Genomic DNA, 16,907 nt, shown 5'->3' on the forward strand with positions numbered 1-16,907 from the left:
GTGAGCCTCAGTCTCATGTTTTCTAATACTAGTTGATTAAAGGTCTCTGAGGGTTGCTAGCAATTTATCCTGAGAAAGTCATGAGTGAAATGAGCTCCACAGTATGGCTGGATCACATGAGACTATGAACAAAAAAGAAAGTTTGGAAGATACCCACTTTAAATACTGTGGTTTGATCCTTATCGATTCCATTGGATCTGCATTAGGCTGTACAAACATTGCGGAAAAAATACCAGTCCTCCCATTTAAATGCGGTAGTCTGTTTAGGGCGCTGTGGTTATGTTCTGAGGCACAAATAAACACACCCATACTCCTGCACACCACCAGACAACCCAACACTAATCAAAGCAATGCCTGGTCTGTGTGTACAGGAGAATAATTACAGCAACCAATAACCCTTTTTGTGAGTATTGTGCCATCTTTGCAAATAAGAACACTGAACACCTCCCTTTTATTGGATTTTATTACCTCCTAACTTCCTTTTTTAATGGATCTTAACTGACTTTACTGGATTCTAACTGACTGTGTACCCCATTTTACTGATTTTAAATATATACTACACCACAAAGACAGAGGGAGAGACATTTCTGAAAATTCTTTCACTAAGTAAAATGCCTGTTCCTACACAGCAGGGGGGCTGCAGAAAAATCAACATTGTGTTCTCCAAAAAGAAGTAGAATGGTCATCTTATCTACAGCTACACAAGGCACTCACTGGAAAAGGTTAAGAATTATTTTGTGTGAAAAAAAAAAAAAAAAAAAAAAAATGACCATAGTTTCTCTACAAAGCTTTCTACCAAAATCACAATGCAGAACCTCACTTCACATCAATTTAGGATGTAATATTAAGGGGTTAATAAATTAGCAAAGCCTTATGTGGTTGCGATGGGTGTGTCAGGAAATCGCTTTCCCTTATTGCAGTTTTTTCATGGGGAAAGGAAACCTGCCTTGACTCTAGTCAGAGAAATTAGACTGTTAACAGAAAAAGAATTTAAAAAGCCCCACATAACAAAACAACACTTAACAACTGATTAGTCTGTAACAAAAGCGTACATTAAATAGCTTCATCCACCTTTCACTACAGTATAGCATAACCTTTAGAGTATTATTGCTCATGGACCTGGTATTAAGAAGGCAAATTATTACACGAGAGCCTGGCCAGCCACAGAAAATAATAATCATAAATTGGCCGTGTCATGGTTTTGTAATTGATATAAAACTGAATTAAAATCCAGCCTGCTGAGCATTTTACATCAACTGTCATAATATTTTAACTCAATTTTAACTTAATGGACATGAGAGAAATACCATATGTCAACATGCTTCACAACCGTTCTCTTTAGTTCTCTTTTGTAGCATTTCATAAAACTGTTTTGAAAGATTTTAATTTGTTGCATTTTGGCCAGTGGCCACATTATTTTTGCCATGCAGGTAAACAAAGGCAAGCATATATACAGGCTGCTCCCAATGGTAACTAGAGATGGACAGCCTGAGGCAACTTTGAAGAGATGTCTGGCTAAAGCAAATATAATAAACACAACGCTTCTTTGCAAGACACTGTGCCAACCTGCTTACCAGAAAACCTTTGAGAAAAAACAAACATGTAAAAGAAAATCTGCTGTCAGCAATGCAATGTGAGGTAACTCAAGCATCGATTAATGTTTGCCTATTTGTTACAACAGTTGATTTAAGTTAGGATCTGCCCCCTGAAAGGGGTTACTCTCAAGTTTCTGTTAATATGAAATCAACAACAAAACACCCCAGGTATGCTGTTTTCATTATTATTCAAACTAAGTATCACCGACTGAAGCCATATTAACTACAAATATGCTCTGGGGTAGATATGTAATGGAGTATCACCTTCAAACTGTGGTCTTTCAATTGGATTCTATTCTTAAGGGTAAGAGAAATCAATGTAAAGCATAGACTTTTTTGGTCTGTGAGAGAAAGAATGATCCATAGTTTCCATTTCTTTGTAGATTTAATCGTTTTCCTCTGTACACTGACAGTTTTATCACCCTCTATCAAGATCTGTCTGTGCTTTGCGAAGGAGTAAAGGAAAAGCTTAGGGCTCATTGCTAAAACTCTGAAGGAGGACCAATCAACCATGATTGAAAACTCACATATACAAAATGTAATCAATTATCTTCCAGCACTCAGTGAATACCAAATCTCAACCATTTGTGTTTTGATGTACTATCATCCAAAGCAAGTGAAATTATTAAAAGACAAATAGATTTTTTGATCACCTTTTGGAACAGAGTATGGAAATCAGAGACAGATGGAGAAAGAGATCATGACTGCAGAGAACAGAAGAAAAAGAGATGCTCTCTGGACAAATTTATTTTAATGGGGTCGGCCACATGCTAATGGATAAGAATTTGAATGATGAATCTGTTAAATATTCCCATCCTCAATACAGTTTTTGTGTAGTTTTACAAATGGGTCCCAGTGCAGGTGTAACTACATCTCTTAATAGTGAAATAGTGATGGCAAGACAAATGAGATTGCACTGCTTTGTAATCCAATATACCCTGTTTTTGAATAGACAATTTAATAAGTAAATTAAATCAAAAATTTCCTCACTCCATGTCCCATGTGAGACATGGCAGAAAGATAAACCAGATGTTAAATAATTTAACTATTACATGTTAGGCAGCCAAATTAATTAAGTAAAATGATCCTGAAAAAAACTGAAAAACTTACAGTTTTAGATGCAGTAAAAACGTACTGGATGACCATTTCTCTCTTTGTGTTGAGGTCCTTGTCTCTCAAAGGAGTCTTTTTTTCTTCACTCAAGTTCATGTCCTCCTGAAAAGAAAAGAAAAGAAAAGAAAAATAGAGCGATCAATTCCCCAAATTCTCTTTTTTTTTTTTGATTTAAGCAACAGGTTTTTCTCATAGCATATAATTTACTTCTTTCACCATTAACATTTTAGCTTACACTTAATTATTCATTTGCCTTCTTCGCCAAAACATGACACTGTTTCTGGAAACTATGTAATGTTGTTATGTGAGGTAGTCAGCCCCAAAAGTTTCTCTTCTAAAATATTTAGCACCTTGCATCACAAGTACACTTTGCATGTCAAGCTGCAAGATTGTTTTTGATGATATTGTACCATGACAAAAACTCCATACCATCATCTTTTCAAACAGAGCCAAGATCTCTTTTTCCGAAGTGATCTTTGATGAAAGCTCCTCAAACTGATGTGAAGTGGATGATGAAATGGACCAATCATTAGCATTGTGTTTAGAGTGTGATATGGGTGGTCGCTCCTTTTTACTTCCCGGAATCCGAATACTGGCAAATCTGTCCAGCTGTACAGAAAACAGAGAAAAACACAATTAAAATAAGAAAAAAAGTACACAGTAGTTTTGGTGCTGAGTTAAGACGAAACATAAAAGATGTGTTAGATCGTGAGTATATTAAAATCAGATCGTAGTAACAAAAACAATTAGCCTGTTACTGAGTTAGAAAAAACAATACCATCAGCGTGAACTGTGTGAACAAACATCTGTTAAACATATGCTAAACAAAGCACTATTTAGATAACATGTAGAGTCAACAAAGACATTAGTGAGAAAAGCAGTCTGTGCTCTGTGATGTGAAAGAATCCAAAGGCTGGCAATGAAGACCAATTACATCACATTACATACATAAGACGATTAGATGATTTTTAGTCAAGAGATGTTAGATGTTGCAGAGACTGACAAAGAGAGGAGAAAGCAGACCAATTTCTAAAATCTTACCACATCATCTGTGATGTTTTTAAAGGGTAAGTGCTACAGGTGGGGAACAGAAAACACAAATCAGGATACATACGACAACCTAGAGAAAATTAACACATCTAATTGCTAATTTTTTTAGAGATAATTTGTGCTGTTTATTTTTCTTGCTGCATTAGGAGTGAAATATATAGTGAGGGCTCAAAGTGTAAGTACACTGAAATGTTGCTGTTGTTTTGTCTATTCACCATTACACTCAAAATACATATTCCAGTGTTTTCAGGGTAGGGTTTACAGATTGTTAAGGCCAAGTTTAATGTCTAAACCAAGTGTCATGTTAGCTGACATCAATGACACTAGTCATTTAAACAAAACCTGCTCCCTAAAAAGTGCTTTTTTTTTTAAACAAGCTCTGTGTGTAATTTACTTCATAAAGGATCCACTTGTGCAGTGGAGAGTGGAGATTGGCAGTTAGCCTGTTATCATCTGTGCATACCAGCTACCTCAGCTCCTGCTGAGCAAGTTGCTGCCTTTTCTGCTCTAACAGAGTTTTTAAATTTGTTTGTTTTTCAGAGGACTCCGTGTGATGTTGCCATCTGTACTTTGAACAGGTGTAACAGAGTCAAAAACCCCAAAGGAATAATCCTAAATAGGAATAAGAAGTCAATACGTTAATAGACAACATGAAATTTCAAGATGTGGTCAGAATGAAATGCTATATATAAGAAAAAAGTCACTCTCAAGCTGAACGGCAAGCCATACAGGCCCTTGGAGAAAATTAATCAATACCCACTGGTGTTTAATTAATATAAAATCGCCTAGAATAAAATATGTCAGCCTGTCAAGAGCCATCCCCCTAATGAGTGTTCCAAGATTAACATCAGATATTTTTGTTCAAAATGTGCTACAAATGAAACAGATTGAAAGCTGACATCGGAGAATAAGGCTAAAATGACCCACCGTATGCCTGATGTAGGAATAATTTTGCACCTTAACAACTAAAAAAACACTAATTGGACTCAAACTTTAAACTTTTTAAACTTTTACCTCACATGCCCACATCTTGACAAACTATGCCAGAGTATACATATATTTAGAACAAAAACTAACCAAGATGAATCAGCAATTAGATATTAACAATCCTAAATGATTGTATTCATACTTGAGATGTTAAAAAAAAAGCCAAATGCACTTCACTACATGACTAGAAAATGGTCAAAATTCAAGATACTGTGAATTACTAGTACACGAAAAACTACAATGAATATGCGAAAATGGAAGACACAAGACTCAACTTCCAAATACCGGATTTTATTTCTATGTCTATTCTCAAAGCTTCTTACCATTCTCTACTCCGCTGGTTCTCAAACTGTGGTACAAGTGTCACTGGTGGTACGCCAACATTTAATACCATCAGTGCTACAAGAATTTGAATGAAAATACTTAAACTATGAGATCCTGTGATGTTTTATTTCAATATCACCCTGCTCATAGTGACATCACGTTCATGCACAGACATTCATGATTAGTTAACGAGGAGGAGTACTCTTTTTCCACCCTACCTCCACCCTTTAACTGTATGTAGCTGGATAAGGTTGGCTTATTTGAAGGTCCGTTATACTGGTGGTACTTGGTGAGCCGAATATATTCTGAGGTGGTACGCGCTGTAAAAAGTTTGAGAAACACTGCCCTACTCTATCACTGTTGCACACTTGTACAAACATTTATTTGATCAATAGGGTTTGTGACTCACAGGTTTACATCATCATTAAGCTTTTCAGCTACAAGGAAAAAGCCAGTGTTCACAATTTTTTTTTTTACATAACTCAGCATTGACCTAAATTGATTTTAAGAGGAAACTAACTTTCTGAACACTGAAAGGACAAAACAGCACTTAAAGTTGCGGGGTCGGACAAGCTAAAAGCATGAGAAAACCTCTCTCTTGACGCGATCCCTCAACAATTTAACTCCTGCTTGTTATCCAGGTCCTTGCTTTTCCGTTTTGCTAAAGCAAAGAGGAGAACACCCAGAATGGTATAATAAAATGCAACAGTGACTTGGTCCTCCTGTTTTGACCGTGTAGGATTAATGATACGGAACACAAAAATGGCAAATATAAAATTAATGAATAGACATTATGCCAGCTCTTGTTCCTTTTCACCAACTTCATAATTTATTGAATATGACATTCAAGATTTTGCTGCCTGTGCCTAAGCAGCCTTTTGTACCAGCTGTTGCAGTCTCTCTAAAGTTTCTGCAATTACGTACGTCATTGCAGCTTGTTCGCAGACTCACCGTGTGCCTTTTATATGCGGGAAATATAATGCAGGCTAAAACAAACATCAAGATGTTCAGTTCGTACTGAACAGTACTGAGTCCCATTGTTGCATCTTAACAGCAACAAACAATCAGCATTTCACAAAAGGAATCCACAGGTGGTATCCCCAGGGTGCTTGCAGTGCAATTGTCAATAGCACTGCACTGTCGGAGCAGCGGGCGATGGAAACGCCGCAACAGGACAGTGTACACACGACATGGCTGCAGATGGTGCACAGCTAGGTGCAAAAGCCATGCTGAGATCTTACACTGTTTTGCTATATATTCATAGTGTGAGCAGTTTGCATGAATGAAAATAAATGTTAATGTCAAATCGAAAAAAAGCATAGCACTTGTATAAGCACTATTGACAGTTAATGATTTTCAAATACCAATAACAGTGTGACTGTTTTTTTTCTCTGATTTATTGTTAATTGAACATATTTGGGTTTTGAACGGTGGGTCAGACGAAACAAATTATCTAAAGACATCACCTTGGGCTTTAGGAAATTTCGATCGACCCTAATAGAAAAAATAATTCATAGTTTAAATCGATAATGAAATATACTCCTACCCAGGAGCCTTTTGAAATTTCAGTTCTTAAAATGAGCAAGCCGTAATAATTCAATGCCACCTCTTAGTGCCCATCTGTAGTCCCGAATTAAGGGTGCAGACAGGAGCAAGGCCTCACTGGGGGTCCAATTGTACATTTCCAAGGCTTCCAAATAGAGCAAGCAAAAATGGCCAAAATGACAAAGAGAGTGGAAAACGAAGGCCACCGATGGGAGCTAAGAGCAGCATAGGACAGTGAGTCCGCCAAAAAGAAGCCGGGCGAGTGCCCCCTGTAAGAAACACAATTGCAAACAAAACAGCAAATGAAACTGTGGCTGCCAGAAAGCAAGCTATAGGGCTTTTGGTTTACCAGCAATGCTTTGTGTTTTTCAAGATCTCATAATTGCAAATCCTTTGTTTTAATGGACAAAATAGGATGGTCTGACAACAGTAATTTGTAAATGTCAGTGAATTCATTTTAGTTTCCGCTATCGCCCTGTTCATTTAATTAAACTCCGATAACATCTTTTTCAATTAAATGAGACAAGTGAACCACCACTTGTAAAACACTGCACATGCAATTCAAAGCAGAAAAGAGAGGTAAACACAGAAAGGGAATGCTTCATTGAGGTCAGAAAAAAAAGCATATATTAAAAACAACCCAAACAACCCAGACAGCACACATCAGATTTTGAAAATGCACTGCTAAATTCTCCTTCCACTTTAGTTTTATATTTCAGGACTCTGGAACAATTGCACAAGCCCCAAAGGGCTGCAAATACTTATCACAAGGAAAATAGGCAGAACTGTGCCACCTTAATTATACTAAAAAAGCTAACTTTTAAAACTGTGGTCTATTAATTCAGAAATTCTGCTATAACTTTTTTGTGTAGGAATCCACTCATGTTATTTATGAGGGGATTTGTAGGTGTGCTTACAAGTGTGAGAGATCATGTGTGGTTAGACTTGAATCACTGACAGAATCTAACACACATGGTGCCACAAGATTTTTCCTGCACACAAGATTTAGTGAAGAGTTTCTTTTTTAAATTTCATTTTCTGTACATTGACTAATTGATTCATCTAATCTCCATTTCCGCACCACCTCACTGCTCTTTCTCCCCCAGCCAGATTTTCATGTATCACATTGATTTCAATGTTACATTTCAGCTCTAAAATAAAAAGATATCTTGCTAACACTACTGGCATTTTGTTTCTTATCCTTAAGGTTAAAAGAAAGGTGAATGAATGGCTCAAGTATGCAGTTACTCATTTAAGAAATGACGTAACAGTACAGTAACATTGGCCATTAAGACTAAAGGAAACCCATAAATTAATGATATACAAAAAGACATTCAAGATCTGTTGCACTAATGAGACCATAAAACCTCTTCAGAGCTTTAACTGACACCCAAGTGATTTTGAATGCAACAAAGAAGCAGTCCATCTCACTTTTTCTTGACCAAAAACATTAACACGTTTCATTAAGAAGACTTGTGTTCCATTTCTTTCTTCAGGCTTATAATGCTCTGCCTGAAAAAGAAAAAAAGCCTCCACACATCATGTAGCCTTTAGAGGCAAATCGACTTTCTACCAATTACAGTAAATATGGTATTACAGTGCCACCTATTGAGATGACAGTTAATAAAACAATGCTGTTCACTGCGAGAACTATTTACAATGTTTTCCACTAATTAGTTCTAATAACTGTCTGGGTGTCATAAATGCTATTAGACGAGGAGGGAGATGGACTTAAGGTGTCAAGACTGTATCATCACAGGTACATGTATGCAGCTTTTAGTGGGAATAAGTAAAAAGATGTTCTTTTGCTGTGAATTTCTGACAAATAAACAGAACACAATTGTGAGAAGAGCTAGAAATTCAAGGCTGAGGCATGATGGCCCCTGCGTACTTAGCTTTTTGTTAAGTATATTAAGGAGGAGAGGAACAATAACTAACACCTTTGTCAGCCGGAGTAAAACTGTGCTCATGTAAGCGCTTTGCTTTTAACTCTTTCAGACAACCGTGAAAAGCTGCAGCCATGAGTAGGTAAACAACATAACACACACACAAAAAATCTTGTATTTTCAGTGAAAATACAACATTTCCCACGCTCTTCACAGTAAAAGCTTGGTTGGTAGAGCAGCCGCCCCATGTGGCTCAGTCCCTGCTGCGGAAACCCAGGGTTCGAATCCGACCCGTGGCTCCTTCCCGCATCTCATTCCCCGTCTCTCTCTCTCCCCACATTCCTGTCACTCTTCAGCTGTCTCTATCAAATAAAGCTTGAAAGGGCAAAAAAAAAAGCTATTGCTTAACCATTGCTCAGTTGTCAAGGAGATGGCTCCACCGTCGTCATAGTCGGGAGATAACAGGTGGTCATTGTGATGTTAAAAAATGACAACCTATGTGAACGGTCCTGATTCATTCATTCCTCTGTTATAGGACGCAAAAGCTCTATAGTCAGGGTAAAAATGATTACAAAGGGCCATCACAAGTTACCAGAGTCCAAACGATTCCTTCATATTGCTAAATTGAATATCATATTGTTAAATTCTTATACACTATAAATATACACAGTATTCAAATTATGCCTTTCTGACAGCTGCAGTGCAATGATGAGGCTTAAATTCACATTGGCAGCGATTCTGAACGGCTGAACACAAATCAAGCAATCTGACATTGGAAACCTGCTTCCAAACAGCTAATCTTAGTAGGTGAACAGGTGTTTCTGTTAAGCATAGTAAATCTAAGAGATTTAGCAGCTCATCAGTGGGAGTGGATAATAAGTCTGGACTGAAATAAATATTCCCGTACGGACCTCAACTACAACTGTAGACTAAAATCTCTGAAGAGCGGCAACAAGGAGTTAAGGTGTAATAGCACTCTCATAAGAATGGGGTCAAATGCAGGTTGAGGGTGCATTAAGTGGATCTGTATCATTTACCAGTCTCCTGTCTGAAAGCGGTATACGTGACCGTCGTCAGTACACTGCAGACTACTTACTAAGAAACCTAGTAATGGTTTATGCAGCCTTTATCTCCCAGGAGAGTACAGCAAACAACCACCACGCAGACACAACGTCGGTTGGTCTGTAGTAGTAAGCAGTACGTGGATTAGTGTGCTAATTTTAACCTTTTGATTTCCAACATGCAAAGCAAAGTCAAGGTCAGTGTTCACAAAGAAAACTCTATTCATGTGTGTCAGATTTCTGAACTGTGACAGAGATTGTGTGAAGGCGCATTACACGAGCACATAAACACATCTCCATCAATGTTATACTGCTCTGACTGAGCTGTGTGCCTCCATTTCTGTAGCTGTGATCAAGCTGAACACACAGCATGTAAGATAATAGAGTAAATCAAGCCATGGTCACTTCCACATACATCATAATAAATGGAAAAAAAAAGTTTTTGAAGCTCTATTTTCTTTGTGGGTTTGTACTTTCCTGTGTCTGTCAGTACGGAAGCCCTAAAGGGTCATACATACATACATACATTTTATTCCATCCGTTTTCCCGTGATAACGAGACACACCTTTAGACACCTTTAGTGTATTTTGTATTTGTTCTTGTTTTGTCTCAAAACTCAACAACATTTCAGACAATTACGGAGTTTGAAATACAGATAGTCAGTTTCGATTTTCAGGGTCTTTATGACGACATCAGGCTCAGTTAGATTGCACCTCCGATAAAGCTGAAGCCTTCTTTTTTTTTTAGATGACACACACTAATGTGTACATCATCTATAGCAAGGCATAAAGCTATTTCAGCCCGTGTCAGGCCTGGATTGAAGAGATGTGTGATGCGGTGATCGATATTCTCCTGCTCCTCTGACATTGCTACACTAAATAATGTTTCCTGCAATGATTTAACACACTAGACTATCGTTTTGTTTTCTCGAGATCTTGAATTAATTATCTCGTTATCACGGGAAAACGGGTGGAATAAAATGTATGTATGTATGACCCTCTGGGGCTTCCGTATATCAGAGACCAGACAGTTAATGTACTAATTTTGACACGTGTTAAAAGATAACTGCAAAACTTCATGTAAAACTGGATTTGTTTTTGGTTTTGTGGGCCCCTGTCATTTCCCACTTTGGATGGTCAGACAGATAAATTGGTAACAGTAAGAAGCTTTGTATGCATTGTGTTTTTTTTGTTGTTTTGTGGAGGAAACTTTGTCCCCCTTATTCTGGTATTAGTTTGGTGGGTTGTCCATTTGTGTAGTATATCTTTGGGTTTGTGTGTTTGCTGAGACACTAATTGATCCTTGGTTGTTGTGTTTTTTGTTATGTTTTTAGTGTATTGTTTTGTGCATAATTTTAAATAAAAGAATACAACAAAAAAAAACACAACTGTTTCTGTGAAGTTAAGACTGTCATACTCACAAACTTTGGTTTCCTCTCTCCTTCATCGTAACCTGACGTGCCGTAGTGGGAAGAGCCCTTCTTCTTTTGAGGTTTGGATTCAAACCGCTGACTGTAGCTGTCCATGTTGTCAAAACTTAATGACACCTACACGAGGTGATAGCTGCTAAAGACGTCACCCTCGTAATGTATATGACTCTAGCACACACACACACACACCTTAAACTAGTGACGGATGCGTAAATGGTCTACCATTACATTTACCATTCGAGTCTACAATACAGTTTACAGGGAGATGTCCATACGTGTATTTTGCAGTCGTCACTCCCCAGCAGCTCGTCGCTAACCTTAAACTATCATTCAACGGTGGCTTTACTTAGCGCTAATCCAATTTGCGGGCTGTCGCCTAACCTAACTCTTTAGTTCCCGCTTAAGAGAGAAGGCATGCGGCAAGACAACAAAAACAAAAACAACTTCCACGACTGACAAATGGTATCCGCTCCGTAACTGAAAGTTAAAACATTAAAGTTAATACAAAAAGTTTCTGAAACGTTGAAAATTTTATGGGGCAGATTTCTTTTTTTTTCTTTTTTTTGACAGGCCCGCGCAATAATAACGTCAGCTCCGCTCGTTTAATCCAACCAATCGCATCCACTCGACCACAAACGGAGGCTCCTCATTGGTGCAGCCCCTTCTGTTTACAGTTGAGAATGCATCTGATTGGCTTCTTTGAGCTGTCAATCAGTCTTGCTTCACTTTAGGGTTGTTCGTTTTGTTTGTTCTGGGTCTCCCGTAGGTGCGATGGTTTATGTAGCCTGATTTACCGTGGAGGGGTGCCCAAACTTTTTATAAATAAGGACAGATTTGACAATGTGAAGATACCAATACTAATATTTTTAAAATGAAAAAAATACCAATAAAAATTACATACAAATGTACTGTTCTGTAACATTTTTGTTTTCATTGTCACATTTTTTTTTTTTTTTAATGGAAATTTCATCAAATGTAAGCCAATCAGGCGTGAACGAATCTAAAAACCAGTTCTTCCTTTCTTTCACATCTGGAGTCAGATAACAAAGAATGAATTGTATGAAACACATTAAACTTGCATGAAGTTAATACAAATCTTAAGATCATGTTCATTCTAAACATGACTTATTATGAGTAATGCAAAGTCTGTTAACGTTTAAGTTTAAAATGTGTCACTCTTGCTCTTCAGAAAGTAATATTTTGTGTCACATCTACAGATATATAACACGAGCAGTTATATCCTTAAAGGTTCAAATGCTTCGTTATGTCAACCAAGAAAGCCAAATCTTCCAGCCATGCAGCATGTGACAATCCTAGCAGGCCATAAATAATATATTATAAAAATGAAGCTTCAGGCCGCATGAAACCTGATCGCGTGCCGTAATTGGCTCCCGGGCCGTACTTTGGCCATCCCTGCATTAGTGAATGCAGTTTTTATGAAGTAATTTATGTCATGCTGGAAAGTTATACAAACAGTAGCTCCAACAGCCTTACAACTTAACAATGTAGATGTAACCCACGGGGCACATTTTTAATGAATACAAATTAACAACCATGCAAAGATGCCAAAAACAAATGTTTTCTTCAAAATACAGTAATAGTAATGGAGTTATGAAAGACTCTCATGTAAAAAACACAAAGGCATCCTGAATTTTAAAGGTCAATCTACACTTAAAATGATTCAAATGCTTTAGGGTGGTTAGGTTCCTGGTTTGAACTCTGGCTTCATCCCACAGTCCAAAGACGTGACCGTAACAGGTTAATTGGTGACTCTAAATTTCCTTTAGGTGTGAATGCGAGTGTGAATGGTTGTTTGTCTCTATGTGCCCTGCAATAAGCTTGAGACTTGTCCAGAGTGCACCTCTCGCCCAAAGTCAGCTGGGATAGGCTCCAGCCCCCACCGTGACCCTAATGAGGATACGGTGTTATAGATAATGCATGGAAGGATGGATACATTATTGATTCCTAGAGGGGAAATCATTTTTTCACTCAAGTCTTTACATTATATAGGCCTGAAATACAACCATACACAGTAAGGGGGTTAGGTACCTTGCTCAAGGGCACCTCAGCAGTGCCCAGGAGGTGAACAGGCACCTCTCCAGGTACCAATCCACCCATCATACTTTGTCCATGCTGGACTTGAACCAGTCACCCTCCAGTTCCCTAGCCAAATCCCTATGGACGGAGCTACTGCTGCCCCCATTTTGGTATTTCATGGTTAACAAGACAAAACATACATTTTCCTGAGCGCGTCAATCAATTTTATATGACTCCTAATAAGCCTGCTATTATGCACAGTTCATACAATTAAATTGGAATGACCACTGTCTTTTTAAATTGCACACAGATCGTGGTTAATAAAACATCAGTGTGTGGATCACTTTACAATATACTGTATGTATAACTCATTTTTCAGATATATTTTTGCCCTACTCGTGTTTTAAGGACCCAACAAGCCTTTTACTTCTCATGCAGGCTTATTTATTTAGGTGGAGAAACCTACAGGGTTTTTTTTTTCTTTGTTTGGTAATTTAAAAGTAAGCCTAAAGCTATAGTAAAATCTGAAATCTGAACAGCAATGAGCTCATATGATGCAACAAACAGAAACCTTTGTCAGATCCTTCTCATGTGCTCTACTCAAAACATGATTTGCTCCCACAAGACTTCCATGCAGTATCAAAGAGAGTTCTCCAGGGTAAAGGCAAACACTAATGCCACCAATGAAAGCAAGAAGCCTACAGTATATACTTGGCAAACAGGCAAAAAGTCACTCATTTGAGCTCCCTCTCAGCTCATGTAATTTGTTCAACAGCATTTTGAGCATCATTTCTTTTACGAGTGGAGCAGTGATTTGGTGTAATTATGCTACACTATCATCATGTCAATCAGCAAAACTGCCATACACATGTTTGTACAAGCATGGCTTATATGTAAAATGCTGAAAATAGATTTAAATTGAAAATGTTGTATGTATTTTCTTCTCAAGGCAAAACTTGAACTCAAATACCACAACTGAATGAACCCTTCAGCTCTGAAATCAAATTTTACTTCCTCTAACCAACCTCTAAATCTTGTTATCTTTAAAGACTTGTATTACTTCAGTCCCCCGAAAGGCTATCTGCATTGCTGCCAGCACAGTGTTAACACTCTTCATCTAGCCAAATACAAGCCTTTTGCTTCGTGCCATGCTAATCCTCTCAGACAATGCGAGATCTACCCTCACAAATCAGTCAAAGGATTGCCACAGGGATGTACAATAAAAAAACAAAAACAAATATCAAATAAATAGAAATTCAAATGTTCTTCTATTGATGATGATAATGATCTCTGTTATTTGAACACTCCACATACAGAAAATCCAGTATCTGTGGTATCTGTGGTAGTAATGAGTCAGATTTTTTCTTTGCTTTATTGCCATAGGTGATTTAAAACAACATTGTCATAGGATGCCTAAATAAAAAAGGTATTCATTCATAAAAATAGAATATCAGTTGTCAATATGAGCACAATTCAACCTTGTGTCATAATCTCAATAAACGTCTGTTTTCTATCAAACACTTAATAATTTGCTAAGGCATCTTGACTTCTCTCTCCTCTGTGCCTTTTACCAAGGCCATGAGTGTCAGGATAAAACTTAAAGGCTCTGACTCAGTAAGGGAAATGTTATTCCCACAATGAAACTCCATTTTCTATTTCGGGGGCTTCTGAGTAAAAAAAAAAAAACTCCTTTAAATCTTGCGAAACTTGTACCAGGAGAGTAGAGGCTGTTTAAAGATTTCGGTGTGCATATACTGCCATCTTGTGGTTTCAATTAAAATTGTTCACTGCATCAGAATTTATTGCATTTTTAAGATACAGTTTACTCTCTGTGGACATAGATTAAAGTAGAATAATTGAAAATAACCACAGTTTACAGATTCAACATAAATGTAATACTTTCTTCAACTACAGTCTTCCCTATGTGCCAAAATATTAGTTTAGCTACATTATTGAATCAAGACAATAATTTAAAATAGGCACCTATTCATAAACAAACAGCTTTTCTTGATTTATATTCATACTAAACTCAGTATTTTATAACTCAACTGTGATAGCATTTGGACATTTACACTTGTCAGTGTATGACTTCATGTTTTATGACAAATCAAAGCTATACTTTACATGTAATGAATTTGAACCCATACTGTGACATGGGGTTGAAAGTGCAATATTTATTTATAGGCCATTTGTTATGCACGTATGAAGAAGTATGAAGCCATTACGATTAGCTAATAATAAGAAGACTATACTTTGTACATACATGACCACAAAAAAAGGTAATAAATAAAGAAGAACCACAGTCATAATAAAACCAGAAATGCTTTTCTGCAACAGTTTTAACAGGACTGAAAATGAGACAATACACTGTGTCCTGACCCACAGTAGCAGACAAGTCCAGAACTCCAGACCTTTACATCTAGGCCTGGAGTGTTGCCAAAAGATCTCAGACTGCACTTTGACCGAACATATAGTAACTTTGCATTTAACCTTGTAGGTCCTTAAGAACAACGAGTGACCAATAGTATCATTAGCTTTGTGCACGTTGACATGCCCATGATGCAGGCATTGTTTGCCCAACACTTATTATCGGATATAAACTCATGATCATCCTCATCAGGATATAAAGGGTTTTCACTTTGGGACTCAAATGGGCATCAGGCGGTTTATGAATGTATTTGGCTGCCAGATTTTGGACTGTGATTTGATTGTCTCAACTGGGCCAAAAACCTGGGAGTGAACAGCACGAGGAGTCTGTTCAAAATGTGATGACAATTCACTCAAATATGAGTGTTATGAGTGGCCTCATCATCCAGCATGAGACTGTTGGTTTTCTCGCTGAATGACGGCCAGCATTTCTCACTAGTGGTGGGTGGATTGATCCAAATATCGATATTATCGATACCAAGTCGGTATCGGATCGATACTAGCCTGGTGAAATCGATTCTTTACTTTAAGTTACGCTCTTGTTTGCAATGCTGCGGTTTCTGCAAAGAGAAAAACATGGAGCTACAAATTTATATAAACGTATAAAAGAAAACCATCCAAAATAAAACATGGCGCTACAAATTTATATGAACATATAAAAGAAACCATCCAAAAGGAAACATGGAGCTACAAAAACGGAGAGAGTAGTTTCTCAACAGTACTTGTTTGTTTTAATTTGTTTACTGGTTTGTGAGCACTTTTTATTTAAGATTTTTCTGAAGAAAAAAATGATAATAAAGCATTTTCTATTTAATTATAAACTTTGTCCTAATTCTGTCCTGGGTTTTAACTATTTAATAATAAAAAATGAAACATGAATCATGAAACATGAAATGAAAATTAATTGAGATTTGGGCAATTCAATGACGCATCCACCTTATTTATTGAAAAGTATATGTATCGCTATCAGTATCGGCGATACTGGCCCGTATTTATTTATTTTGGTATCTGATTGATACCAAAATATGCAGTATCGCACACCACTATTTTTCACTGAAGAGGAATGAAAACGAGTTTGTTTGCGGAACAGGTGACCATGAGCAGACTGAGAATAGGGCACAGTAGATTAAATAGCACACTCAATATAATAGGTAAACATCCAACTGGTTGATGTAGCTGTGGGGAGAGGGAGACAGTGATTATAGCGTGTCCTAGATATGAAAGAGAGAGGGAAGTGATGAGTACAGGGCTGCAGAAGGCAGGAATAGTGGTAGAGTTTAGTAGAATGTGGAAAATCTAGGGAAGGGAGGAGAGTCATTGTGAGACTTCTTGTCTCAACTGGACTAATCCAAAGAATACAGCAGAAGAGGAAATAAGAAAGAAGTAAAGTCCAGCAGATGGCAGTGAATGCAACATTAAGGACTGCCAATAAACGCCAAAGAAGAAGAAGAAG

The 16,907-nt window shown here is 37.4% G+C and overlaps 1 protein-coding gene across 5 annotated transcripts in view; it reads right to left on the bottom strand.

Moving 5' to 3' along the window:
* Nucleotides 1-11,586, bottom strand: part of LOC104926257 (protein diaphanous homolog 3) — a 151,728-nt gene extending 140,142 nt beyond the window's left edge. For 3 of the 5 annotated variants that reach the window (XM_019262314.2, XM_027281537.1, XM_027281534.1), the window contains exons 1-4: nucleotides 10,982-11,586; nucleotides 3,750-3,782; nucleotides 3,138-3,317; nucleotides 2,706-2,810 (exon numbers count right to left, since the gene is read on the bottom strand). In XM_019262314.2, coding sequence (XP_019117859.1) covers nucleotides 2,706-2,810; nucleotides 3,138-3,317; nucleotides 3,750-3,782; nucleotides 10,982-11,086 — 423 coding nt within the window. In that variant the 5' untranslated portion in view covers nucleotides 11,087-11,586. The remainder of the gene's footprint in view (nucleotides 1-2,705; nucleotides 2,811-3,137; nucleotides 3,318-3,749; nucleotides 3,783-10,981) is intronic. The other 2 variants (XM_027281536.1, XM_027281535.1) reach the window with 1 other exon arrangement.
* Nucleotides 11,587-16,907: the final 5,321 nt, after the last annotated feature.

The sequence above is a fragment of the Larimichthys crocea genome, chromosome VIII (genome assembly GCF_000972845.2).
Source record: "Larimichthys crocea isolate SSNF chromosome VIII, L_crocea_2.0, whole genome shotgun sequence".
Lineage (NCBI taxonomy): Eukaryota > Metazoa > Chordata > Actinopteri > Sciaenidae > Larimichthys > Larimichthys crocea.